Source organism: Mustela nivalis, assembly GCF_964662115.1.
Source record: "Mustela nivalis genome assembly, chromosome: 9".
Taxonomy (NCBI): domain Eukaryota; kingdom Metazoa; phylum Chordata; class Mammalia; order Carnivora; family Mustelidae; genus Mustela; species Mustela nivalis.
The window spans coordinates 73,626,793-73,653,878 of NC_139028.1; the positions used below are offsets into that span (position 1 = coordinate 73,626,793).

The 27,086-nt window shown below is 51.9% G+C and overlaps 1 protein-coding gene across 8 annotated transcripts in view; it reads left to right on the forward strand.

Moving 5' to 3' along the window:
* MICAL2 (microtubule associated monooxygenase, calponin and LIM domain containing 2) overlaps positions 1 to 27,086 on the forward strand; it is a 212,788-nt gene that overhangs the window by 100,328 nt on the left and 85,374 nt on the right. For 3 of the 8 annotated variants that reach the window (XM_082683062.1, XM_082683055.1, XM_082683056.1), the window contains exons 13-22: positions 582 to 729; positions 1,812 to 2,011; positions 2,392 to 2,498; positions 11,120 to 11,188; positions 14,042 to 14,191; positions 15,644 to 15,766; positions 16,839 to 17,057; positions 17,259 to 17,360; positions 18,609 to 18,734; positions 22,827 to 22,889. In XM_082683062.1, the coding sequence (XP_082539188.1) occupies positions 582 to 729; positions 1,812 to 2,011; positions 2,392 to 2,498; positions 11,120 to 11,188; positions 14,042 to 14,191; positions 15,644 to 15,766; positions 16,839 to 17,057; positions 17,259 to 17,360; positions 18,609 to 18,734; positions 22,827 to 22,889 (1,307 nt within the window). The remainder of the gene's footprint in view (positions 1 to 581; positions 730 to 1,811; positions 2,012 to 2,391; positions 2,499 to 11,119; positions 11,189 to 14,041; positions 14,192 to 15,643; positions 15,767 to 16,838; positions 17,058 to 17,258; positions 17,361 to 18,608; positions 18,735 to 22,826; positions 22,890 to 27,086) is intronic. The other 5 variants (XM_082683061.1, XM_082683058.1, XM_082683059.1 and 2 more) reach the window with 3 other exon arrangements.

Genomic DNA, 27,086 nt, shown 5'->3' on the forward strand with positions numbered 1-27,086 from the left:
CCTTTGTCCTTCCGTTTCCTCATCGGTAAAACCGGGACAAGGACAACATCAACCTCAGATTGGTTGTAAAGGCGTGAATATGTGTCAAGCACATAGGGCATGAAAGTGAACTGTGCAATTGATTCACTGGGCCTTGCTTTTCCTTCCCTGTTGTTTCCCATATGGAGATCTTGTCTCCCCAGCCAGATAACAGGCCGCATGTGCTGCACTTTTTTCCTAGTGGAGGGAGGGGATGGTTAAATGAATGACTCTCCAGCATTGGTATGGCCTTGCTCGGGTCACCATCCTGCTGAGAGGACTTTCAGGCTTCTGTTGCCTGCCCAGATACCGGCTCCTCCCCACTGCTGGGCATCCAGCCTTCTCAGCCTACCCTCCCTTCCCCTCCCACATGAACCACCACTGCCGCCCCTGTTGTGTACAGCCTGCCAGGCCTTTCTAGATTTTTCCCATGGCACGGCCCTCTTCTGTTTTCCTGGAGTGCCGCCTTCTATCTGATGACTCCCTCGACGTTCCTCAAGAAGCAGCTCCGACACACCTGCTCCAGGACTCTCTCCACCACTGTCTGTCTCTCCCTGCTGCAGAGCTAGACATCCGGCCCAGCAAGCTCTTAACCTGGTGCCAGCAGCAAACCGAGGGTTACCAGCACGTCGAGGTCACTGACCTGACCACATCCTGGCGCAGCGGCCTGGCCCTGTGTGCCATCATCCACCGTTTCCGGCCTGAGCTGATGTGAGTCGGGGGTGCAGGCTGTACCTGCTGAGGCCTCCGTGCCCCGGGGGGACCCTGGAGACGAGGGCAACGAGGGGTTCTGCTGGAGGCAGAATCTTGGCTCAAAATACATCTTTGGATTGAGTTTTTCTTGAGTTTGTTCTTTTCTGTTTGCACTGATCGCTGTCAGCAGCTCAGTTGACCTGTGTTCCGAACACACCAGGAGCAGAAGCAGCCCCGGCTTTGTGCTTGCACTCGTCCCCACATCCCTGCCATTCACACCAGGTGCTTCCCCATCAGAGAGAAATTACGGGCAAGACCTCATTCTGGGGACCAGTTTGAGGATTTTACAGTCAAGGGAATTAGATCTGAGATGCAGACCAGTTAGCTGTGCGGCACTGGGCAGGTCACTTAGCTTCTCTGAGTTTGTTTTTTTGTCTATAAATTGGGAATGATGGCAGTGTCGATAGGAAGATCGGGCACACTTTGTGATGTTGAAGGTCCCATACATGTATTAATGTTGGATTCAGGCCAGCTGCAGAGTAACCACAGCCAGGAGCATGTTCATCCAGAAGGCTGAAAGGAAACTCACCAGAGGTTGTCAGTCGGTACCTTTAGGGATGAGGCTGCCTCAAGAAGGGGATGGGGTGCTTGCTTGTTACTTTGTATGTTGTAGATCCCTTGATTCTTTTTTTTTTTTAATGCAAGATAGCCATATACTTTTATAATTAAAAGCACAAGCACATAAAGGAACTATTTAAAAGTAAAATAGCTATACGTTTTCCAAAGATGTAAATTATTTTCTGATTATTTCAGCCCAGGCAGCAAAGACATTGACATGGCCTAAATCTGATTTGGTCCCCACTCCAAGTGAAAAGGAGCCTCCCTGGGCAGTCGTGGGTGGGGGGAGCAGTGGGGTAGTGCAGGGAAGGTAGCAGTGGGTGGGGAGATTTGGGGGGATTTGGGGTCACAGCTCCTTCACCCCTCCCCACCTGCTGAGACCCAGCAGAATGTTGCCCACAGGGCTCCTTACAGGGAAGCTGGTTCAGCTCTTCACACCTCTGTCTCCTGTGCCTGAACTTTACCTCGTTTTGATTCTCCAGCAACTTCGACTCTCTGAATGAAGATGATGCCGTGGAGAACAACCAGCTAGCATTTGACGTGGCCGAGCGTGAGTTTGGCATCCCCCCGGTGACCACGGGCAAGGAGATGGCGTCGGCCCAGGAGCCCGACAAGCTCAGCATGGTCATGTACCTTTCCAAGTTCTACGAGCTCTTCCGGGCCACCCCGCTGAGGCCTGTGGGTAAGGCCCTTCTGTGGGGCAGGCTTCGCTGTGCCCTTGGGCCATCTCCGCCCTGTGCCCATGTCTGGCTGCTCTCCACACCAGTGTCTAATGTTTTCAGGCCGGCCCCTGCCTTCCCTCTCACTTGGAGGCCAAACCAGGGTGGCCCCCACCCACCCAGACCTGTGTGTGTGAGTGGGCATGTGGGGCAGGGGCCATATGAGGCCGAAGGTCTGCCCCTGTGACTGGGAGGTCACTGTTGGGCCCCCTTCCCAGCCCATTCATATCTGTAGTTGAGGGTGAGGGAATTACTTGGAGGGATCTTATAGCAGTGACGCCCCGTGAGCCCTGGGGTAGTGGTGGCAAGGTCTGATCGCCGTCCCATTTTTATTTCCTAACAGATTCTTGGGGCAAAAACTATGGAGAAAATGCTGACCTCAGTTTGGCCAAATCCTCCATTTCTCATAACTATCTCAACCTCACATTTCCGAGAAAAAGGATGCCACGGGTAAGTTTTGGCCTGGTTTTTGTTGGATTTCTCTTTGCCCATGGATGGGGCCAGGGGACGGGAGAAGGTCATGTGCTCAGTCTGTTAATGCTGATAAAGGACACAGATCGAGAGCCCACGGGAGATATGAGTAAGGCGCAGTTTAGTGACCTGTGCTGTTGGAAGTCCCCCCGGCACCGTGTTGCTGGCTTCAGTGACATACACTGGTTCTAGGAAGGGCATAGCTCAGATCTGAGAGGTCATGCAGCTGAGTATTTTTTTAAGAAAATCAGATGAGCCCTGCCTCCTAAGAGGAGGGGGAGATGATCTCTTCCCTAAGAGGAAGGGGAGACGATTTCTCACTTGTTCAGTTTTGATCAGTTATACCACGCCTATCAGTGACAGAGTATATGGTGAGGCTACAGTTATACATTCTGTTCCATTAATTTCCTTCCTTCTTCCTGCTCTTCCTCCTTCTGTCCCTCTCTCCTTCCTTCACAAATGTTGCCAACTTTAGGGCTGAATATTTTGGTTTGTTTTTCTAATTTTTTTTTTTTTTTTTAAGAGAGATATCAGGAGAAGAGGGAGTGAGGGAGGGAGAGAGAAAATCCCAAGCAGGCTCCATGCTGAGTGTGGAACCCGACGCGGGGCTTGATCTTACCACCCGGAGATTATGACCTGAGCCAAAATCAAGAATTGGGTGCTTAACTGACTGAGCCACCCGATCACCCATTTTTTGTTTGTTTTTTATGAGAGTAGCAAATACACAGAGGTAAATAAGGTATGCCTTTGAGGAGCTCAGAGCTGAAAGGGGTTCTGGAACTTTCTTAACGGCATCCTTAGTGTCTCCGTGATTTTTATCACAGTGCTCCTAGATTGGAAGAAATATCTAAAAGTTCTGTTTACTAAGAAGTTAAGTCCAAATGACTTGGTACAGGTATTTTACAAGATGTATAACAGACTTCACCACATTTCCCTAGAAAATTTAAAGCATCCTATGGTTCCTCTGTAGCTCATGGTGGGGCCATGGGGTGCCTTGGAACACAGTTTGGGAACTGTGAGGCTAGTGATTTTATAATTTCATTTGAATGATGGTACGTCTGTGGTAGGTATGATACAAGTTATCTATGTGATGTGTTCATTTTATACATTCAAAAATGAAGGACCAGAGATGTTAGGTGGCAAGTGCTCCTACAAAGCTTGCCTCTCTCCACAGGGCCCCAGAGGGCTGCAGGCCTCTATGTGTGTCTGACTTTCTAGGTTGCCGACAGCCTCCTACTTGTGGTCAGTCATGCCTGGTCCTGCCCACCCCTCCCCCCCAGGGTGGGGCTGGGGCCACGTAGCCTCCTGTCTTTGCCTCGGCTCTGTGAGCAGCGGTCACTTTTTCCACTGAGGTCTGTACTCCCTGCAACGTTGTAGCCTTTGGGCTAACTCCAGGAGCGGGCTCACCCTGTCTATAGGAGGGAATGGATTAGGAAGGCCAGGGCTGGGGAGGGAAGGTGTGCCGGTCTGCTGGGGCTTCCAGCAGAGCAGCCAAAGGGCTGAACTGCCCCTAGCGGCACTGTGGCCCCTGCTCCCCAGGCTGCCCCGTTCAGAGGCTCTGTGTGAAGGCTGTGTGGCCTACCACATGTCCCACTGAGTGAAATTTGTCTTCTGGAGATAGGTCATAGGTTCATTCCCTCTAGCCTCCCCACTTCAGGCTTCCCCAACCGAGCAAGCCAGGACAGCCTTTCTGGGAACTGTCTGAGCCCAACACTGAACGCCTCTCTCCATCCACTTGCTTTCTCCACCACTTAGCCCACAACTGGGAACAGCAGGGGGAACTGGAGAGGAATGTTGAAACCTTTCACTCGCCACACCTCTGTTTACAGAATGACGGAATTCTCACAGTCTGGCCAGCCCTGGGTCACATGGGGAATGGTCAGCAAGGCCAGCCAGGCCCTTGGAGGCCTGAGAGGTGCTCACCCCACTTCCCACTGGCTCTGCTAGAAAATGCAGGGGGCACGGGCAGCTCTGTCTGGCCCAGCCCTGGCCAAGGTTCAACCATGTCCCCTGAGGGGCTGCCCAGGGTCTGCCCATCCTGAGAGGGGTCCAGTCCCCCTCCACAGCTTCATTTATGTCTCAGATTTGCCCTGCTGTTTAGATAGGTAGAAAGATTAGGTCATTAAAGTAAGTGCTGGGGTGGGCATGATTTTTGATTGAATGCTTCCTCTGAGTGGGCTGGCGAGTTAGAAAGGCCCCTGGGTCACATTCTGCCATAGTCATCACCGCAATACCCCAGACACTGTCTACCACTCAGTGCCCGTGCACCGATCAGACCACACACGGAGTACCTCCTCCTCATCCACTGTGAGTCTTCTTGTATCTGGATACTTTTTGGTTTGGAGAACCTATTTGCCATGCTCTTTGGTCTTGACATGTCTCACAAGCAGAGAGAACTAAGTCCACAGCAGCATCCCCCAGGATGGGCATGGAGGATGTCTGTCTGGGACACTCCAAAAACGCACATCAAGTCTCCACCGTGGTTATACCCAGAAGATGGCCATGCAGTTAGGCACACAGCCCTCTGCACCCTTGTCCATGTGCCCTGATAGACTAGAGACGCAGGCCCAGCTGTGGCCCCATGAGTGCGCGCTAGCACACACACTCACACCATCCCGACAACACAGATGCATCTGCCTCCAACCTCATCCCCCTTTCCTCAGCCCTCTCCGACCCTCCCTGTGCCATCCTGAACTCTCAGAGGAGCATCTCGATGCAGGAATTGAGAAGCCCATGTTTGTTCACAACACAGCATCTTAATCTGGAGAGGGTCTGTTTTTCTCTACTGAGCTGGCCTTTAAAATCTCTTCCTCTTCCTGGTTTTCATGGTTGGTGTCAAATCATTGTCTCATCCCAGATAGTATCCAAATCCCAAGAAAACTGAACAGCTTCAGGCAAAAGAGAAGACTTTTCCTCCACCGAGGGCCTTATTTACTTTCAGAGAATGTAACTTTCCCATCGATCTGCCCAGAGAGTTGTCCCTCTGGTGAGTGGCAAACCGCTGAGGTCGATGGGTGAGCTGCAAATGTCGCAGGGCCAGGCCTGGCAAAGGGAGAGCTTGTGGATTCCATGTTCCCCTTCAGAAGCCCTTGGTTCATTCCTGAAGATCTACCTCTGATCCTAAATGTACCCACACAAAAGCCTGGGACCTGGGAAAATTGCTGGGGACTCCGGATCTCCGGTTACCATGGACCTCAGGCGGTATCTGAGCATACCCACATGGTCTCTGTCCTCCTGCATGTCCCCTCCTAGGCCTATGGCATGTGGGTCATGCCTAAACTTAGGGCCATTGCTGTCATCACACACGTGACAGTATGGACACACGCAGGACACTTGATGTCAGTTTTTGAGACAACATAACACAGAGGTGTCACTTGTTCATGAAAAGCTCATCCCAGAGGCCAGGGTCGTGGCCGCAGGGTGTTTATCCTCTCATCTAGCCGATGGTGACACAGGCTCCCCTCCAGCACTGTTCCCAGGACGTGGCTGGTGTAGGTGTCTGGTCCCAGCAGTCAGGGTGCCCGCCCAGCTCTCCTCTCCTCACCCCTCCCACACAGACACTTTCCAAAGAGCCAGGCGCGTGAAGTAAGGAAGCCTTTCCTCCATCCAGACAGCCTGGTGCCTCTTTGATGCGGGGTTCTCTTCTCAGCACTCCTGGTGCTGGGGGTAGAGCCGAGAACAAGACAAGCAAGGACTCTGCCCAAGGACGCTGCCCTTCTAGGTGGAATGTCTGAATTCCTCTCCCCTTCCCCAGCTGCTCTCACAGAACCCCCACCCAGCAGCCAGAGCTCTCCTCTAAGTTTCTAGTGCTTCTCAACTCGGAGACTTGGGGAAAGTCCCAGAGGGCCAAAAGTACAGGTGCCAGGCAGCCGGGCTGAGCTAGCACAGGGCCTTTGATCTGCCCCTCGGGCCCCCACGATTTGCAGGCCAGTCACTCTTCTGTCCTCTGTGCCACACAACCAGGTGTTCTGAGCGGTTCACAGAGTGAGAGTACGTTAGAAGCCAGGCAGACAAACACGTATTTAGGTCTGCCGGGGATTTGGCACATGCTTGAACCTCTCCGAAGGTTTCTTTGCTTGTCTGCGGACTGATTCCGATCATGTCAGCCCTGCATTGCATCACGGTAATTGTGTCATGGTAATTGCATCACGGGAAGACCCGGTGCACAGACATGTGCTGTGGTTCAGAGCCCCTGCCCAGCCAAGTGGGAAGGCTGTCCCTTAGGAGTACTGAGACAAGGCAGATGCCTGTTTCCTGAGAAAATGAGTCAAGCTAGCACGACCGGACCCTCGGTTCGGCACCGCAGCCATGATCGCGGGACACCTTACGGTGTGCAAAGCAGTCTCATATGTATCTCATTTGTTCCTTGTGTTCTCTCTGGAGGAAGACGGGGCGTGTATTCTCAGCCTGGTGGTCGAGAAGGGGAGTCTTGCCTGTGGGGACATTAAATCGCGATGTCCTGCCTGTAAACTGTCCTGTAGTAAAAGTCAAATTTGGACCTGGAATTCAGGTTTTCTCATTTGTTAACTGGTATTAATCTAAATAACAGTGCGTAAGAGGTATACAGTGCCTTATAAGAAGTGTTTTATGTACAGGACTTTGTGAGCTGGATAGTATATCCAGGCAAGGAAATAATAGACAAGGAAATGGCAGTCAGAGAAGTTAGGTGATTTTCCTAAGGTCACACAGCTGGGAAGTAAGTCATGTCAGAACTCAAACTCATGAGTCCTTACTAGTCTGTTACTGAAGGAGAGAAGAGTTTCCTGCTAGTATCATTGGCCTAAATATCCCTGCTGCCTCCCTACTTAACCAGGCCATTGCCTGTAATGGCCAATCTTTCTTCCTATGTCCCATACCTAAATTTCTCCAGAGTTAGGCTATACTTGCTAGTAAAATATAAAGGTTGTTTCCTTTGGGCTAAGATCACATGGCGTTGGGCTTTTGGGGGACATGGTTATCTTGTACCAATTAAATAAATAATCAGACTAGCAAATACATTTTTTTTTTAAAGTGGAGATACCAATTAGTTTAATAAATGCCCTCTGGTGCATGGACTCTTTCAGGTCATTGGGAAATCATGGTAAGAAAGTGTTCTTAGGGGGTAAGGCAGGAAAAAATTAATAGCAAAAGAAAGTGAACTGTTTGTGTATGGCTGGGCACCATAAGTGTTTTCTTCCTCCTTGTCCCGCATTCTTTGTAGAGCAAAATAAAGTCCAAGGAGATGGGGGTACTAAAGTGACATTGGCTTGCAGATAGAGATATACAGATAAGAAAATATTAGGTAAATCCCTAGGTTTGAGTTTTCTCCACCTTTCTGTTTTAACCTCGCTCTTTAGTTGAGAATCAGTGCTTCCATGAGAAATCCGTAAGGAAGAATACAGACCGTTTGAGTATGTGTTTTGCCAACCTTTTCATATGGACTGCGTTTTGTTGTCCTATGGGTCAGGATGAATCAGAGGAGTGGAGGTTGCCCCACAGGCTTCTTTTATTTCCTCTGAAGGATCTGGGGTCTTCTTAGGTGCTGGGCACACTCCCTCCCAGGAGCGCTTTAGCCTGCGGCTGGTCTACTGGGTTTGGTTCTCCTTGGCTCCGATGTTGGAACATTCAAGCCTGGAGCTGTTGAATGCAAAAGAGAGAGTAAGAGGTGTCGCTCTTTGAGAGAAAAGCCAAGTCTTCATTTAAGGTGGAAACAACACAACAACAAAACAAGAGAAAACCCTAAGATTATGCATGCAGTGTTCTTGTTGGGTAGGACGCCCTGTACTTTCTCAGGCCCCTGTCTCAGCCAGCAAGCCATTCACATGCAATGGAACTGGGGGCCCAGATGGCCTGCGCCTCTAAGACCCAACATTGTTGTGAATAAAGTCATTTGTTTCTCTTGGTGTTTGCCCAAGCTTTTGGGTTGAAATCATTTCCATTCACAGAATAATGATTTATTAGAAGCTGAGAAAAATGCTAGAGGGAAGGCAGGGCCCTTTGATCTGTTGTTTTGTGCTCCCTGAACAAGGGAAGGGTCAAATTTTTGAACAAATATCAATGCCTAAACTGTGGTGGATCTTTTCTTTGAAAATATTAAAGGTACTGCTAAATGTGGGAAGGGGGTAGGGGTGATGGGACTACAGAAGCTGGGGAAGCAGGTGCTTTCTGCTGGGAGCAAGTGGGCACACAGTTATGTGTGCTGGGGCTCTGAGCTCTTATAGCAGAATAGGCAAGAAGTAAAAAAAAACCTTCCCGTGGTGTAGCAAGGGCAGGAGAGGTGAGGCAGATTGGGCCGTACTGGGTTCGAGGGGAGAGAATGGCCAGCAGCCCTTCCCCCTGCCTGCCCAGTGGAACAAAGGCTGGGATGTAAGCTGGCCTTCTCTGGAGGGCCCAAGTGCGTAGGAGTCTTGGGGGTGGGGATTCCATGGCCCTCAGGGGGCTGGCTATATGGAGAAGGCCTCCGCTGGAGACCGGTGGTCGTCGCAGGGTCTGGGTCGTCTCACCGTAAACATCTTTGCTGCAAGCATTTTTGCTCTGTAACCAATCAGCTGTAAGGCAGCTGTGCTGCAAACGAAAAAAAGCACAAGAAACAAAAAATGGGCAATCATTAAAAAGGATGTAATGAAACACAAGAAACAAATAACAAAATTAAAAGGACTTTGTTGTGAAATACAAAAGATTTGACTCCTTCAGAACATGTAATGTGGATTCATGGCTACACCTTGCGAACAGCTGGTTTCATTTCGCAGATCGTACCTAACTAAGCACTTGTCTTCACGGTCTTTTCGTTCATGCTAGTATGTGTTCTTTGCTTACTGATCCATCTCCATGTTCGACATTACACGTTTTCTCTTTTCACTAAACGTTCTTCCTAAAGAGAGGTGTCCTAGGGCGCCTGGGGCGCTCCGTCTGTTAAAGCATCTGACTCTTGATTTCTGCTCAGATCATGATCTCAGAGTCTTGAGATTAAGCCCTGCTTTGGGCTCCGTGCTAGGCGTGGAGCCTGCTTAAGATTCTCTCTTCCGAGGGTATGTGCTTTGGTGAGTGCTGTGAAGTGTGTAAACCTGGTGATTCACAGACCTGTACCCCTGGGGATAAAAATATATGTTTATAAAAAATAAAAAATTAAACAAACAAACAAACAAACAAACAAAAAGATTCTCTCTTTCCCCCTTATGCCCCTACTCTTCTCTCTTAAGAAAAAAAAAAAAAGAGAGAGAGAGGGCGTATCCATTTCCAAACACAAGGATGCATATTTGTGACTAAGCGTTATGTTTTCTTGTGAGCACCTGTTCCACCTGTTGTTTGTGCTTGGCCTTTTGTCACAAGTCCAGCAGAAGACCTCCCAAAGTTCTGTGGGAAATGTGGGTTCAAAACTCTGCACCACCATAGAGACTATCACAGGGGCTAAGATTTATGTAATATAAAAACAGGAGTACTGTGCGGGGGGAGAAATGAAGCCAGGCTGTCTATCAGCCAATGAACTCAAGCTGTCAGCCCATTATCTCTGTATCTGTTACAGCAAAATTGCTTTATACCCAATGAGTTACGTGGTAAAAATGCTTGTGGCAAAAGTGCTTGAGGCCAAACTGTCTGCAGCAAAGATGCTCGTGGCAGAAATACCAGATGTGGGTAGATAGACAGGTCTAACCCCAGGGTCAGGATAGACTCGCCCGGCAGGGTACAGAGGAGGCTCTGAGTCCAGCCCCCAGTTCCCAGCCCAGCCCACACCCCACTTCATGTGTGCAGCTCACCCCCCCGCATAGGAGATAAAACTGACAATGCGTGTGCCCTTTGGATGGCCCTTGCAGGGTCGCAGCAGTGGCCTTGTGCAGGGTGGGGGTTCTCCAGATTTCAGTGTTCAGATTCAAGCAGCGGAAAGTGGGCTGGAAAGTCTTATGAGTAAGTCATCCATGTGATTTATTGTCTAATCAGGATACTTTCAAGAATGAAAGTGGACACACTAAATAATTTTGCTGGGGAAACAATAAATTAAAACGGTCCTGGGCACACAGAGCTGTGTGATCACTATAGTTTTCAGACCTTATCTGATGTCCCCTTGAGTTGATAAAATACGGTTTACTGGCATTTGCAACGGTGACCAAATGACGGGCATAATTTGCCATTAAATTATGCAGAGCAGCTAGATAGCTGCTCTGAGCCCCAAGAATCCCTGCCTGTGGGGTGAGCAGTGGCACCAGGTTGCAGGAGGGAGGGGGTGTCCTGATGGCAGCATGCTATGCCAAGGGACATCAGCAGGCCTGTGACTGCTCAGAGCCCAGGGTCACACCCACCCCAGAGATGGTTCCTGCCCCACCTGTGTCACAGGGATTCTTTATGTTTAGGGATGTTTCAGAATGATTTTTGGGGATGTGATTCCCACCCCTTTGATGGAACCCCCTTCACATACACCGGTTCAGTAAGGTTCCCTCCTCTGAATAGAAATCTGTCTGTCCCAGAACAGGGTGACCTGTGTCCGTGTTTCTCTTGGGCCAGCTGCTGTTTGCAGGCGGGGGGCATCCCCAGGGCTGGTGCCAGGCCCGCTCTAGAGCCTCAGGGCAGTTGGTGGAACCACTGACTTCACAGACCCTGAACTCATGACACTTTCTTGGCCACTGCAGGTGGACACCCAGACTGAAGACAGCGACATGAACAAACGGAGGCGGAAAGGCTTCAACAACCTGGACGAGGTTTGTGCCCACAGTGTCCATTGAAGCAAAGGCTGGTTGCCTGGCAGCCAGTGGCCACAGCTCTGGCCCTTCCCTTTCCTCTTTCGTGAGCCCCTCGGTTCCAAGCTTGGCTTGATGGAGAAACCTTCGGGCTCTGGTCCCCCCTCTACTGTTTCCTAGCTGTGTTAGCTGGAGAAACAGAGCCTCCCAGGCTGTGCCTCACGTCTGTGAAAGGCAGATGATACAATGGAAATGTAGGCAACTTACTGCAGGATTTTTAAAGACTAAAAATGAAGGGGAATACAATGTGCTGAGCATGCTGTCTGCCACCTGTGCTAATCAACACAGCATCACTGTTAGCAGGGGGACTAGTAACCAGGCACCGGGAGCCCTTCCTGTCCCTGAGCCATAACTTCTGCCTTTTGTTTTCTGCACTTGTCTTCAAGGCAAATGTCCCGGTGCCCACAAGTGCCACCTTCTGGTGAAAGCCAGAAATTACAGGCTACTTTGTCAAAACGAAGCACCTAATCTCTCTCCAGACATGGGTTCTCAAAACAGTGACTTTTATAACAAAGGGAGCTACAAGGCCCAATCTAGGGGGTGGGCGGAAGCTGCCTGTTGCTTACCCCATTTTCTGGGAGGGGCAAAGGGGCGCTCTGATAATGGAACCCTGGAGTTCAGTTCATTTTTTAAAATGTGCACAAACACATTTTATCCAATGGATTCAAATCACGCTTGTCCAATCCTTTTCTAGACTACTTGATCCTCTCAAGAGCAGTTGGTTCTCCATTTCTTGGTGCTGGTGTGATCAGGAACCTAGTGAATATTCCTAGTGAACCTGAATAGATAGTTGAAAGGAGGAAGCAGAAGCTGATGAACAGGGTGAGGGAACCTCCCACTTCCCTGGTTATGGGGTGTTGGCTCTCACTTAAAGTGCCTGTGATTTGCCCCTGCCTCCTCCCTAGAAGTTTCCCTGTGATGCATGATGTCTCAGGTGGGAACCTGCTCCTGCCCTTCATCCGTGGCTTCTTTGAGGGAGTATTTTTGCTCTCTCTGTTGCTGGCAGCCCAGGGGTCAGAGTGTGGGAAGAAATCGGTTGCACCTGCCCTTCTGGGTTGTTTCTGGGCTGATCTGAATCAGCTGTTGTATTAAAGTCAGGCTTCACTAAGCAGTAATTCTTTCCAAATTCTTGCTACTCAAAGTGTGGGCCAGGAACCAGCAGCATCAGCCTCACCTAGCAGCTGCTTAGAAATGCCTGTCAGGGCCCCACCCCAGACTACGGACTCATCTGAATCTGCATTTCAAAGAGCCCTGCAGTGATTTGTATCTGAGCAGTGCTAGTCTGCACGACTTTGGCCTTGTGCCAACAGTGACGCTCCAGTAAACCTATGGCTTTCCACTCAAGACTACAGGGATATGCAGAGTTCCATTCTGCACTTTGAAGTGGAGAGTGGCTCTTCGGTCCATGTTTATCCAACACTTCAAAGTGGCTATGTATATAAGGTTTCACTTAGAGCTGGTGCTCTTAGGGAATCTTTAAGAAAAAAAAAAAAATCAATTGACCTTAGCTTGCCTCTTCCCATGACCTTTCTAAGTGAACATATCTTTGTTGTCTTGAGAACATCTGTTCCTGTGAGGGAGAGGCCCTGCCTCCCTGGGAAGGCGGATGGCCTACCTGATTCCATGGTGGCTTTTGCTGCTGAGGCCTGTGGGAGCAGGTCCTTCAGCAAGGAGAGCAAACATTGAACCAGCGAACGCTGGTAATTTTCCAAGTTTTATGTTTTAGCAGATGAGCTCAGGAAGGCTCTCATGGAACTCCATTTTATAAAACAGCACAGCCAAGTGACCATAGCTGGCACCTCACCAGTCAACACTCACATTGGTATCAGGGACACAAGCAGTTCTGAACTTTGAGGCATCTTCCCCAGAACACATAACCCTAGTCTAACCATGAGAAAACACCAGACCAACCCAGCCCGAGGGACTCTGTACAAAATAGCTGACCAGTGTCCTTCAAAATTGTCAAGGTCTTGAAAGGCGAAGAAAGATGGAGGAACTCTTATGCAGGAGGGAGATTGAGGAGACAGGCTAAATGCCATGTGGGACCTGGGCTTGTGTCCTGGAGCCCAAAGGACACCGCTGGGAAGCTGAGGTAGCCCGAATCAGGTCTCTAGCTTCGTTAACAGAGCCGTGCCGATGTTCATTGCTTGGTGTTGGTAATAGTACCACGATTATTCCAGGTGCTAACATTGGGTGCTTCTGGATAAAGGATAGGCGGGAACTCTGTGCTGTCTGTGTAACTTTTCTGTAGATCTGACATTATTTCCAGATTAAAAAGTTTTTTTAAAGATAGTGACCACAGAGCAGGGCTGGTTGACGTTGGGAGTGGGGCACAGAGGAGAGGAGAGAAGGGAACCCAAAGCCTGTGCCTTGCCTGACTGACACCCCCTCTTGCTTCCTTCATCCCCCCCCTCCACTCTTAACCTCTCGCTGCCACTCAGTGTAATTGGAAAACGGTTTTGCTGGTCACTTTATTATTATATTTGACTCTCTGCAACAACCAGGTGAAGTGGGCTAGGTTCCCATTTTACAGATGAGGGAGCTTCAGAGAAATGAAGTAAATTGCCAAGGTCCCTGGGCAGGGAGGTGAAAGAGGCCATTTTCAGACCTTGTGTGGCTCCCAGGTGGGTGTGCCTGTCCCTCGGGAAGATGTGAGCATCATCTCAGTGGGTGTCACCAGCCGCTCCTGCCATGCTTCCTCGGACCCTGGCGTCCTTCTTCAGGAAACTGGTCTGGTGTCCTGTGTCCCCGGGCCGCTCTCTGATATCTGGGTTCTGGGATCCAATAACCGATGTGCTCCTTCGGCGTTTGCAGCCTTCAGCCTATCCCAGCCGCGGCCTGCGCTCCAGTCCAGAGGGCAGCAGTGGGAGAGAAGTGGGAAGCCAGAACAAAGTCAAGTCCATGGCAAGTCAGCTGCTGGCCAAGTTCGAAGAGAATTCTCGGAACCCCTCGCTCCTGAGGCAGGTGAGTCCCGTCAGACGCTCACTGGACCTGCCTTCCCGGTGACCAGCACCTGCTGAGAAGCCAGCAGAAACGTGCAGGCCTAGTGGGGGATTTCAGGCATGCCAGCCAGGCCTGGCTCAGGTGAGACGGGGGCTCCTTCTGGATCAGCGGTCCCAGGAGGGACGACATAGCACATTTAGGCCATAGCGAAGGAGCCTCCCATCTCTCTACAGCTACTGTCTCTGCCATTGTAGCCTGAAAGCAGCCATGGGCGGTACTAAAGCAAATTGTGCAGCTGTGTGCCAGCAAAACTAATTTACAGAAACAGGCAGCAGGCCGGCTTCAGCCTGAGGACCATAGTTGGCGGATGCCTATTCTGCCCTGGAGAAGAAATCCAGAATTTGGTTTTGCCTTGTGACCACAACCTGATTTGCAGCCAGCTTTGAGGTAGTACAGCATAAGGGAGGTTTAGAGACACTGGCTGCCTGGAAGTCTAAATCCAGAGGGAGGAGACCTGGGCACCCCAGGGGAAATGAAGTCATAGCTCTCAGCTCCATGGGAACCGACCCCCCCAAGTGTTCTCTGACGTCCCCTCCTCCATGTTTCCTCGGGTCAGGCCGGCAGGGCTGTGGTGTCCAACCAGGGCACCTGGGAGGCTGAAGGAGGCAGACTACCATGGGGCAGGCTACACACCAAACCGATTGTTCTCAGACTCTGACTCCATGGTCTGTTCTGCGTGGTTCATTCCTCTGAATTGCTCTGGGATGCCATCATCAAATTGCAAAATCTTGGGACAAGGGGTTTGGTTTTTTTTTTTGGAGAACACCTGTTGTACAACAGAATTAGGCTCCTCTCAGGAGAAGGACAGACTCTAGGTTAATCAGGCTTACAGGCGATCATAAATGTCTCCCTGGTCTTGATGGGGGAGGGGGGGCTGCCCTTCTGGACAAACTGGCCTTCCCCAAGAAGCCAAGTTCTGTTCAAAGGGGACCATTTTCCTGAGACTTGTGATGATTTTCCTCAATTGCTCCTTCTAGAGGTTTGGCCCCTAAGGGTCCCAAAGTGTCAGTTGAGGGTTCTCTTCCATGGGAAGGAATGTGCTGTCCCTGTCATCTTGTGTGCAGGAGACCTGGCCATTTCCAGGAGGATGCCAGGGCTGGCCACACCTGGCCTTGGCATAGGCTCTGGCAGTGCAGGTCTAGTGGCCCAGGTCTGAGCCAAGAGCAAGGCCTCCCTGGGATTTACACGTTGTCCAAGAGAAGGGGACTCCAGGACTTGCTGTTCACATGGACAGAGAACCAGGATTCAAGTTTCCCTGCTGGGCCTGGCTCGTGGGAGCTCAGCCCAGGGCTGTCTTTGCACTGCCAACTCTCTCTGCCTGCCTCTCTTCCTCTCCCGCCTCCAAGTGTCTGACTCTCCTTTTCCTTCGTGTTTCCTGTGGCTGCTTTGTCGGACTCACCTTCCTCCTCCCAGGAATGCCGTGTCTCAGGGATAGGTAAGCCTGTCCTGCGCACTTTCTCTGACCCACCTATTAACCCTCGCTGCTACAGGCCAGAGGAGCCCACACCCAGCCCGTCACCTCCTCTGAAAAGGCAGGTAGGGCTCCTTCCAGTGGACCCTGTCTTGGTGAAGTCAGAGGGGACTTTGGTCCAGAGGGGTGGGGTTGGTGTCTCTCTGTGCGCCCCAGGTAGGGCTAACGGTACCTTCTCTGGGAAGGCAGACAGAACTTGAGGTACAGTCCATATAGGTAAGAATAACCAGGTCTACAGCTTCTGGAAATATGTGCCAGCCCTGAATGCTGTCTGCCCAGCTGCTGTGCTCCTGATGCTTTATTTGCTTGGGGGGGGGGGGAGCAGACCATATCTTATGGGGATTTGGGGTATTTGGGGGGATGCTCCAGGACTCTTAGCTTTATTTGCAGGCCAATTGGATAGGAGATTTCTAAGTAGACAGACAAGTGACAGGGATGGTGAGATAAGCTTGAGTGGGGAGGCCAGTTGGCTGCACACCACTGAAAGGATAAGGCCCGGGTGTGGAGAAGGCCTCCCCTGGTGCTGGTCAGATAAGCAGATGAGGACCTGCGCCCTGGGGCCAGGGAGGTCGCTGGCAGCTGTGGCCCGAGGCTCTGTCCAGCCTGCATCTCTGGGTTTGGGGTTTGAACAGAATCACCGTTCTTGAGTGCAGTGTTCAGAAATGTCTCGCCCGCAGCAGGAGGTTGGTGTTGCTCCCATGATGGAGGCTGGGTGAGGTCAGTGAGGGTATAGGGCAGTGATGTTAGGCCTGTGTGCACAGAGGAATCACCTAGAGGGCTTTTTGAAGAGTATTGCCAGCTGCTACCCACCCCCGGGCCAGTTAAACCAGACTGTCCGGGGGTTGGGCCCAAACTCGGGTGGCCTTTTCTAAGCACCCTAAGTGACTTTTGTGGGCAGCGAGGACTGAGATTGGGCTTGTGGTGGTTCTGACCTGGTGGGTCTGGGTTGAGGCAGGATGGGGTGTCACCAACAAGGATGGCAGGGGAAGGAAGGTCAGCACCTGAGATTAGCGGGGAATCTGACTCGCAGTGGCCTCTTCTGTGCCTTGGTCCCCGGTCCTTGTGGGGAGGGCTTGTGGTGGGGGTGTATGAATGGGCCGCAGTCGGGAAGGAAGCTTGACTTTCCTTCTCTCCCAGTTCCCCTCGGTGGTTGTGACGGGGCATGTGCTCCGAGAACTAAACCAAGTGTCTGCTGGCGGCGGGTGCCCGAACAGGCCCTGGAGGGCCAGAGCCAAGTCGGACCTGCAGCTCGGTGGGCCCGAGGCTCCCGCCGGCCTGCCTCCCACCTGCCAGGGAGCGCTGGCCCTTTCTGGGGTGCTGCGGCGGCTGCAGCAAGTGGAGGACAAGATTCTCCAGGTGAAAGCCCTGCCCGTGGCCCTTCCTCTGTCTCTGTCTGGGGCGCCTTCCTTCCCTCCTCTGTCCCCTGGGCACTGGGTGGGCTCCTCCTCGGACTGTTCACGCCCTGTCTCCTATCTCATCCCGCTGCTCTCCTGGAGGCAGCCACCATCCTCTCTGTCACTGTCTCTCTCTCTTTCACCTCTCTCACCTTGCCTGCAGAAGAGGGCTCAGAACTTGGCCAACAGGGAATTTCACAAAAAGAACATTAAGGAGAAGGCGGCTCACCTTGCTTCCATGTTTGGACACGGGGATTTCCCGCAGGTAAACACGGGACTTTCAGAGCCCCCCAGGAAGCTTGATGCTGCACATCTGGCAAAGTGGCCATGAGTCCGTCTCCGGAGCTTCATTTACTCCCCCTTTCTCCTCTTCCAGGAGGAAGAGATTGGGCTCATGGTGGTTTTGACCTGGTGGGTCTGGTTGAGGCTCCAGATGGGGTGTCACTAACAAGGATGGCAGGTGGAAGAAAATCAGTACCTGAGGTGCTGATTTTCAAACCACTAAGGAATTCAGGCTAGCGTCTAAAAAAGACGCGGATGAGCTGATGCAAAAACACTAGATCAGTCATGACAAAGGGAAGACCAAGGTAGCAATGTAGACTCAGGTCAAAGGAAAATGTGATGAGCAGAAACATGTGCTGTTAGATCCTAGACAGGCCTGAGTAGGCGCTGAGCTTCCTAGGAGGAAATACAAAGAAGGAAAGCTGGTCAGTTGCAGGCATCCCATGCCAGTGGCTTAAATTGAGGCACAATGGAGAAATCTCCCCATGGCCCTGACCATGGGGATGAGCCAACTCTAGGCTCTAACCTGTGCTCTGCTTTTCCAAAAGGCAGCATCAGGCAAGCAGAATGGCTTTGCCTCAGGGTGGTAATAAGCACAGCCCTCTCTATGCCAGGTACTGACCTAGAACCTTGCTGAAAAGAAGAGGGAGTGCGTGGCAAGGAGAGGGAAGAGTTGCTAATGTGATGCCACTGGGCATGTGTGTGTCAGTGGCCCCCTTGCTTGCAGAGAGCTGCTTTCCTTTGGTCTCCTCCAGACCTATGTGCTCTGCTACCAGGCGGAGTCATTGTCGTGGGAAGGAAGTTTTGTATCTAGTTTGTTTCTGGGTCTCAGGGGCCATAGAGATGCTTGCTGTGGCCATCTGCCCCATAGTGGCCCCAGGGTTCTCCTCTCCTAAGTTGGCAGCAGCTCCTTCACATGCTGCAGAGTGAAAGGATTGGGAGTTCGCTGTGGCATTCTGTCGCAGATGGACACACAGACAGGATGGGTCTGCTCCTGCTACTTTGCTGTGATGAAGGAAGCCAGGTTGGTTGTAGCAGAATGCAGTGTATCCAGGAGTCAGACAGTCCTGCTGGGCTCCCAAGACAGAGTCTTCCCTTCCATCCTGAGACCCAGCTCTGGATTTCCTTTCCCCTCCCTGAATGTGTAGGCGTGGGGCTACACGGTGGAGGCGAGCATCACTGCACACTGTCCGGGGACAATCACCATTTGCTCTGTTTCTGTTCTGTGCAGAATAAACTACTTTCTAAAGGCCTGTCTCTCACTCACCCTCCGGCTTCTTCCTCCTGCCTTCCGTCTCCCGATCCAGCTGCTGCTTCCTCTCCGTCGACTGTTGACTCTGTTTCTCCCGCCAGAAAGGTAGCCGTCCTGAACAATTAGCTTCCCCAACACTCCCTGCATGTTCTGAGATATTCTCCTGCTCTGCTTGACCTGCGCAGACAAGCATCGGGAACTTGCTTGGCTTGGCTGCAATGAAAATGCGAAAGATCCTTTCCAGCGGTCCTGGATTCAGTGGTTTCTGTGTTGGAGCAAGCAACAAAGCGGGGCAGGCAGCTCATCCAGCAAGCATTACCCCGGGCCCATCCCAGGCCACCGTGTGCCAGATGCTGACACGAGGAGGACAGGGGCACAGCTCGCGTACTCCAGTTTTGAGGACAAACAGTGCGTTAGGCAAGAAATAGGCGATTGCCAGTCTGTGGCTGTTTTTGACCCAACAAAACGGCAATCTCACATAACGAACCTGCCGCTTTTCAGTACTGTCCCTTGCTTCTGGAGGATATAAAAGGCAAGTTGATAGGAACCCAGAGGGGAGAAGCCGGGAGGGGATTCACAAAGGAGGCAATATGGGAACCAAGTGTCAAAGGTTCCATGGAAAGAGAGAGGCAAAGTTTCTAGAAAGTTCTAACCTGTGCAAAGGAAGTTATTTAGGGTTTCTGTGAACAGAAAGAAGATTCTGGTGCAACTTGCTTTGGGAATAAAAGTATGGGAATGTGGTGGTTGAGGTTGGAAGTCAGCCCACTCTTCATGTTAAGGAGTTTCATTCTGCCCTCTTAGAGCCATTGATGCCACAGCTCCATGTTCTAGAAGGAGGACTCAAGTAGCAGGGCAGAGGTTGGCTCAGAGGAGGGGAGGAGGTGGGAAGCTAACTTCAAGTAAGTAGATCATGAATTGCAACCCTAGAATAATTTTTAAACTGGGGTTCTGGAGCACTTTTCATGGTTTCCATTGCCCTCCTCTACTTACTGTCTACCTCTTACTGTCTACCAAGTAAGCTGAGAACTCTAGCGGGCTGGGGCGGCAGAGCGATGGTCTCTAGGAAGCTTGGCCCCTGGGCTGGATGAGCCTGAAAATGGATGTGAAGCCCGCTTCTTCAGCTGTCGCTTGGGAAGTGGGTCTTGGTCTCTTCCTCGAAAACTGTGCTCCTCCAAACACACCTGGTCTGTCTCACTCCCCCAGGCTCACCTTGGTGCAGAAGGCTAGATGTCCCCCATCAGAGTCATGGCTCGTTTGCTACCATGCTGTTAGGCTGAAGCACAAACCAGCCATCTGCTGTTGCCTGAGTGGAAAATTAGGAGCTGCCTCTTGGTTTGTAGCTGAGACCTCCACTGCTATGGGGAGAAGGGTGCAGGTAGGGTCTCTAAGAAAGGAGCAAGGGATATTATCAGCCCCACCCCCTCCAGTATCCCCAGTGAGGCTATGGAGCATCCCCGGCAGGGCAGCAGGAGGTGGCCTAGGGCGGCACAAACACCTCTGACCTGCAGCTCCTCCGAAGACCGCCTCGGCCGCGTCTTCCTCCAGGTCAGCCCTGGTCAGCTGTTTGGCCTCAGGGCTCCTGACCTGTCTGGGATTTTCTGTTTTCTCATCAGCAAGAGGCAAATTCTTGGCTCATGTGATAGCAAGCTGTCTGGGTGGGGACTGACATTTTTGTCATCATCCTCACCAAAATTCCAGAGCAGCCCTTTTGCCCAGCTTGGGAGAAGAGCCTCCCCTGGCCATTGGGGGCAGGGGTGCTTCCTATTACAGTGCCCTTCATGAGACAGGAAGGGACGAGAGTGCCTGGGCACAGACAGGCAGCAGCTAGTGCTCCTAGCTGAGTAGCTGGGCCCACGCCGTGCTTCTTTCCAGCCCCCCACCTCTGGCTGGCCCTGGTCACTGTCCCCTCTAGCCTCTGCCTTTCTTTCATGCTCAGGGTGGCCTGGCTTAAGGGCAGAGCCCCCACATGTCCCAAGTTCCCTGACTTGGTTTCCTGTAGGCATTGGAGCTCTAGTTGCAGGCAAGAGGCCACCCACATGTCTGATAGAGACGCTTCTCATCGGGAGGCATTGCTCCGTCATCATCATGCTTCAGTGAGGCCCTTGGCTGCTCCTCCACGGGGCTCCTCAAGCAGCTTTTAACCAACGTCACTCATGAAGTGAGCCAGCAAGTGAACATTCAGTCATTCAGCAAACATTTACTAAACCACAGACAACTTGGTGTCAGGCACTTTGGGCTCTGGGGATGAACATCAGTGATCTGGAGTTACCTTCCTTTCCTGATGCAGCTTGTATCCCAGTGGGTGGAAATCAACAATCAGTGACAATGTAATATATAGGTAAAGATGAGATAGTACTTCCTCTAGAAAAATTATAGCAGGTAGCAGGGAGCTGGTGTGCTGGGGAAAGGTAACAGTGTTACATGCTGTTGTTGGGGAGAGGGTGGGGGCTTCTTCCTGGGAAGGAGAACTTACCAGGAGTAGAGCCACAGCTGAGAACACAAAGGTGCAAGGAGGAGACTAGATCCCAGGCCTCCTGCCCCTGGCGCAGTGTTCTTTGTACCAGTGGCCGAGCACGAATGGGAGACCTCGTCAGATGCCCCAGCTCAGAGGCCATAGCCACAAAGAGCTCCATGCCCAGGTGCACTGAGAGCTGCAAATGGGGTGGGCTTTGGGCTGACCAGTCCCAGGCCCTCTGCTCCAGGTATTGCCATGGGCTCTGCAGTCTCCCCCTCCCCCACCACCAGTTTCCCTCCCTCTCCTGGACCCCATCCCACCCTGAGTTGACACTGGGTTTTGTGCATGTGGAATCTGGGAGGTGAGTGTCCTCCAAAGAGAGAACTGGCTGCCCCTTAAAGTCAGTGATGACCTGGTGACAAACTTCATTCAGTCCAAAGGAGCTCTGGGAGCCTCCCCGCTGGAGAGAGCCTGAGGCCACAGTGCTTCCTCCAAGCCCCTGCTCTCATTACCCAGAGTCCAAGCCTCCATTCAGGGAAGCCCGAGGAAGGAAAATTCACTTGGAAACTGATGCTTAGTCCTTGGCAACCTTGAGGCAGGCAGCGTGTCTCTGTTCCTGCCCTAGAGCCCTACACTCCAATTCTGAGGGAGCAGGGATACTCCCCTGCCTATGGGAACAGACCCAACCAACCTCAAATGGGGTCACGTGTTATGGGGATGCAGACTTGGGTCACCAGTTCCAAGAGATGTGGCCAGGCTATGCCTTCAGACAGCCCTCTCAGCTGGACGTTTGCTTTAAGATTCAGTAATGTTGCTGGCAGCTTGGCCTGAATGGTCACAGGGCGTATTGAGGTTCTCTCATTTAGGATCTAGATCGTGACCAGAGTCTTGTCTTTCAAAGACCCAACCAGGGATCATGTCCACTTGAATGTCTCCAGCATTCATTCGACTCATCCATCCCATCAAACCAGCCCTCCTGTAGTGTTATTGACCCCCTAGCAACCATCAGTTAACTTCTTTTTTCGAGCAAGGAGGCCACTGCCGATTTGGCACTAGCGTGGCTCCTAGCCATTTGCCAGGGCTGGTGAGCTCTTGCAGGAACAAGATGGTGGTCAAGTGTTTGTGCCAAGGAGCAAGAGGGGGCTGTACTTTCAGTCCTCCTGGGTCAGAAGAGCAATGTGCATTACAAAAGGAGCTTTCTCTACCTGGGGGTGGGGGGTGTTTGTTTTAAAACTGGATTGGCAGGGTTTCCTGGAGAGATTTGCACGGTAGAGGAAAGCTAGGGGAGTCTTGGCTGGGTAGTATGTCTTCCTTTCATTTAATACAGGGATAGATCTCAAGGGTACCCCCAGCCTCCTCATCCTTCTCTTTGTTTCTGGGATAGGACTGCCTTTGGAGGTGTCCTGTGTGCATCCCCTCTCAGGGAGATTTTAGTTCGCAGAGTGCTGGTGTGTGTCAGGGAAGCAGGGTGCTCTAGGGAGAAGAACATGGGCTTAGAGTCAGAGTGCCGGGCACTCACCACGTGACCTTGGAGGAGTCAGTGGACTTCTCAGCACCCCAGTCCTCCATTTGTAGACTGGAGGTGATGGCAGCCAACCCTGGTAGTGCCAGGAATGATGCAGTGAGCTGGCAAAGGTAGAATGTCTGTAGTGTCCAATAAATGTGCTCTTTCCCCAGTGGAGGAGACTTCCCAAAGAAATCTCACTGACCTGAAATGCATGTTGATTCCTCTCTTTCTAAAGGCAAAGAAGTCACCTTCAGGTTCCCATTTCCATCCCAGCCACTTAACAACAGTGCGGCCTCAGGTGAGTTAGAGCCTCTCTGAACCTCAGCTGCCTCATCTGCGAAGGGGGATTATGAGACCCACCTCGCAAGGCTCTGAGGGCCACACATGTACGATCACAGCACAGTGCCTGGTGCCAGGGGATACAGGTGCAGACATGGGTGCCCAGGGGAGGTCACAGCCCCAAAGGCCTGCCCAAGTCTCAACTCTGAGCATGTCATTTCTGGACCCCCTCGAAAGAGGTGGTCTCTATTCTTGGCCTCTCTTGCTCTTGCCCTGAACATATCCCTGGGCACCCAGGCCCCCAGCCTGTCCTATGATATTTCTCCCCTAGAGACTCATCAGAGGGGAATGTCAGCCCCAGTGGGCCCAGGAGACCTCTTCTGGCCCTGCTCCCCTTCCTGCATGCCCTCACCTTTGAGGCCCTAGAACCTCTGCCCTTACCCTGCCTGAGCTGCGTGGGCTTCATGATGTTCACAGCAGGCCAAGTGGCCTCAGGTGGCCCAGCTCCGTGGTGAAGCACGGCCTGGACACCTGGTATCCATGGCTGAGTTCCAAGCCCGAGGTGGGTAGTTAGCATTGTTTGGACACAAAGCAGCCCAGGAACCTGCTTCCTCCTTCATCCAGAGCAAAGGCCTTGTGCCAGGAGTGTAGAGATGAGTAAGACACAGTCATGACATCAGGGAGTTCAGACAAGAAGGGAGGTGGGCCAGCTCGGAGCTGGTGAGAAAGGCTCCAATATGCAGCCAGGGACTGATGGTCATGTTCTAAGCTCAGTGCCAGGATTGCCTCCAACACGCCTCCTTGGGGGGCGCAGCTGTCTTTAGCCTTTGGGGATGATGCTGAGGACCATACACATGCCACGTGTTTGAATCCGGGTTGACTCATTGAAGTCCGTGTGCTCCTTTTGGGTAGGCCACATCATTCTTCCTCATGCAGAGGAGGGCACCCAAGTGACCTAGAGTTGCCCAGAGTGAAGGCCATCTAAGAAAAGAAAAAAGAAGTTCTAGGACATAGAAATGTGAAAGCCATGCAAGTGGTGGTGTTTTGGACTCATTAACTCTCCACAAAGTGCTTCTTGGGGGCCTCGCACCATTTGAGGTATGGCCTGAATTCTGTGGTGACCCTTTTTTGCAGGGATGGCAGTGGTCTCCCCATTTTACAGCTGAGGAAGCTGAGGCTCACAGAAGGGAAGTGGTATATGTGAGGTTAGTCTAATGTAATGTGAGATAATGGCCCACCAGAAATGTCCAGCCATTCCAGCTTGTTCTAATTAACGAAAAAATAATTAGAATTCAAAAGGGGGTGGAGGATAGTAAGAAATACTCCAGTTCTTTAAAATTACAAGAATATTGAAAGCTATATTAAGGTTTGCAAAAACAGCCCCATGGCCCTCCGGAATAATCAATTCTTTAAAAACTAGTGACCGGGATGTGATCATTTCTGGCCACATCTTTTAGTTGGAACAAATCCCCAAATTATAAATTCTCCTCTTGACTAGTCTGCTTTTTAGTGCATGAATCTCCTTGCTGAGAATGCCTGGATCTCACTCTGAGGTCAATACCAGGACTGACTTTTCTGGAAACTTTTCTGGAAGTTTTTCCACAAATTGATCTCTGTCTTAGGATCCTTAGAGTTTAATAGGCTCAAGCAGTGCTACTCAGGGTGTAGTTCATGGGCAAGTACTGGTCTGTGACCCAGTGAGCACAGCGAGTGAGAATGAGCATTAGACCTTGTAGAGCAATCTGACATTGGCTCGCATCCAAGTGTGTGATCCTATTTCCAGTAATTCACATTTACTATGTCCAGAAATACTAGGTCACAACAACCTCTAGATTTTTTTTTTTTTTTAACCAAAACCTGGTCATTTGCCACTTACAGTTTGAGGAGCAATGAACTAGCATTGGTCTAGCTGGTTATGTCCTCACTCTACTGGAGCCAATAAGGCATCCTGTTGACAAGAAACAGAAGAGAACCTCTAACCCTCAACGCAATGTCTGCCTCCACACTGGCTTCTGGGGTGGGCTTCCGGGGGGCTTCCCCTCACCTATTGAGATGAGTTCTCCATCACCAGGTCTCCTTGTGACCTCTCCAGAAAGTTGGTCCACCTCTTGGTATTGGCCAGTGGTGACTCTGGGTTGGTTTCCATCAGGTTGGGAAGGGCATGTGGGAGATCCAGTGCTGCTCTCCTTAAGGGTGCTTTCGTTATTCTTAGGAAAGCTGTGGCAATGGCCTGGGGCTGTGATTGCAACTGGGAGAAGGGAGCCTTTTTGGCCCATACTGGAAGACCAGGTCTTGTCTTTATCCTAGATCACCTGGCTGGGTGACCTGGAGAGTACCCAGTCTTGGCAGAGCAACTGAGCAAGTCCATGAGTGCATAGATGGGTCTGGTGACATCTGCCAGCTACCTTCCAGCCCTCAATCTGCCAGCTTCTGTAATTGCTTCTTAAGCCAGGGTTGCACAAAAGCTCAGCAGCACAGAGTGCTTATTAGCTAAGTGGTTAATAAGGTCCCATTAGGGACTTGTATTTAAAGCCTCAGAAAGTACTGTCTCAACCCCTTCTAACTCAGGGGAGGCGATAATTGCGCGTGGGTATCACGGCATCACCGTGGAGTGTTTCTGGGAGAGTGCTTCGGAGCCAGTTCACACACTGCGCCTCGGGAGACAGCCACACAAAGGCAGTGTGGCCAGGGAGGTAAATCTGACCTCCTCTGTCTTCTCCCCCTCTTTGATTTAATATAAACCCAAGAAGTATTTAGTATTCTTCAACCCCTTTCTGAGGGGCCTGGTCCGGGAGGAGGGGTCCCAGTGGGGGTCCCGCTGGGGGTCCCGGTAAGGAGTGGAACATCAGGCAAACAATGGCTTGTCCTATTCTTAGAAATAGGAGCCAGGTTTCTTGGCATTCGTGACATCCTGTAGATGGCAGAGAGTGTGCTTGGAAGCAGAAGGCTGATCTCCCCCAGGCTGGGGCAGCTCGGGAGGTGAAGTGGGTCTGGGGTAACTGGCCTGGATGCTGTGCTCCTAGGAAAGGACAGGCTTTGTAAAGTCTGAGAGGCTCCCGTCTGTCTGAGCCATGGACTCAGACCTCCTACCTAGCAGGCCCATGGCCTGCTACAATCCCCAGAATCCCCACATGTGGTCCAAGGGCTCCAAAGTGGCCATGAGTGTGAGGGCTTCCTTAATGAGAGAGGGAACAGGAGCCTCCTGGATCTTGTCATTCTCCCCAGCTTGCCTGGCATCCTTCCCTCTCCTTCCCCCTCGCAGTGGCTGTGCTGTTGCTGGAATCCAGTAAACTGGTCTCAGCTTCTGAGGCAGGGCTCTGCTAGCAGGAGCTGGGGGACCACAGCCATTCGCTTTGCCGTCCCCCGAACTTCCTGCTTTATTGCTGAGGCTTTCCTAGCAGATTAGACGTGGCCTCCCAGGGGCAGCCACGGGTTTAGAGGGAGGGCGTTCCTCTAGCCGCACCCGTCACTGTTGTTTGCCTTTGCAATGGCTGTTCACCTGAGCCACGGTTCTCTCCCGCCACGCCTCCCAGAAACCAGATTCTAAGGCTGGGGAGGGTCGGGACCTACCTCCTTCCTGGATCCTGGGTCAGAAATGGTGCTTCCAGAACCATGTCTGTGCTGTGTGCCTCCCTGAAGAGGAGACTGCGGTGTTCCTGGGGTGGCATTGATAGCTGATGGGAAAGGGGGAGCAAGGTAGGATTTGCTGGGGGTATTTGGGTGTCCAGCCCATGTCCACTTGGACTGTCAGATCCACCCCTGCCCCAGCCCCAGGACACATGGATGGGGAACCAGAAGCTCACAGTTGGGGGGTGGCTGTCATGCCCTCCAGAGCACAGGCACTGGTGACCTGCCAGCAGTGGTGCCCAGGGCCCTCATGGAGCTGACATGCCAGCAGCAGCCTGGGGCCTCCGGGCACGGCCGCCTGGAGCACGCGGTGGAGTTCCATCCCGTAGCCTCCTTGCTCCCATTCCAGTCACTGCTTCTGTAGGCCAGAGGGCACCCAGGTTAGATGCTGCCATGGCCCCCCAGGGCTGTGGAGGCCGCAGGGCAGGCTGGGAGCTGCTGCACTTGGGAAACGGGGAGGGAGGAGTCCAGCTTCTCCTGGCCTAGCCCCGCCTAGCGCCAGGCATTTGAATCCCCCTTCTCTCCCTCAGTTCATATACCAGATGTCCATGAGGCAGGCACAATTTCCCCTGTCCTACTAAATAAGGAA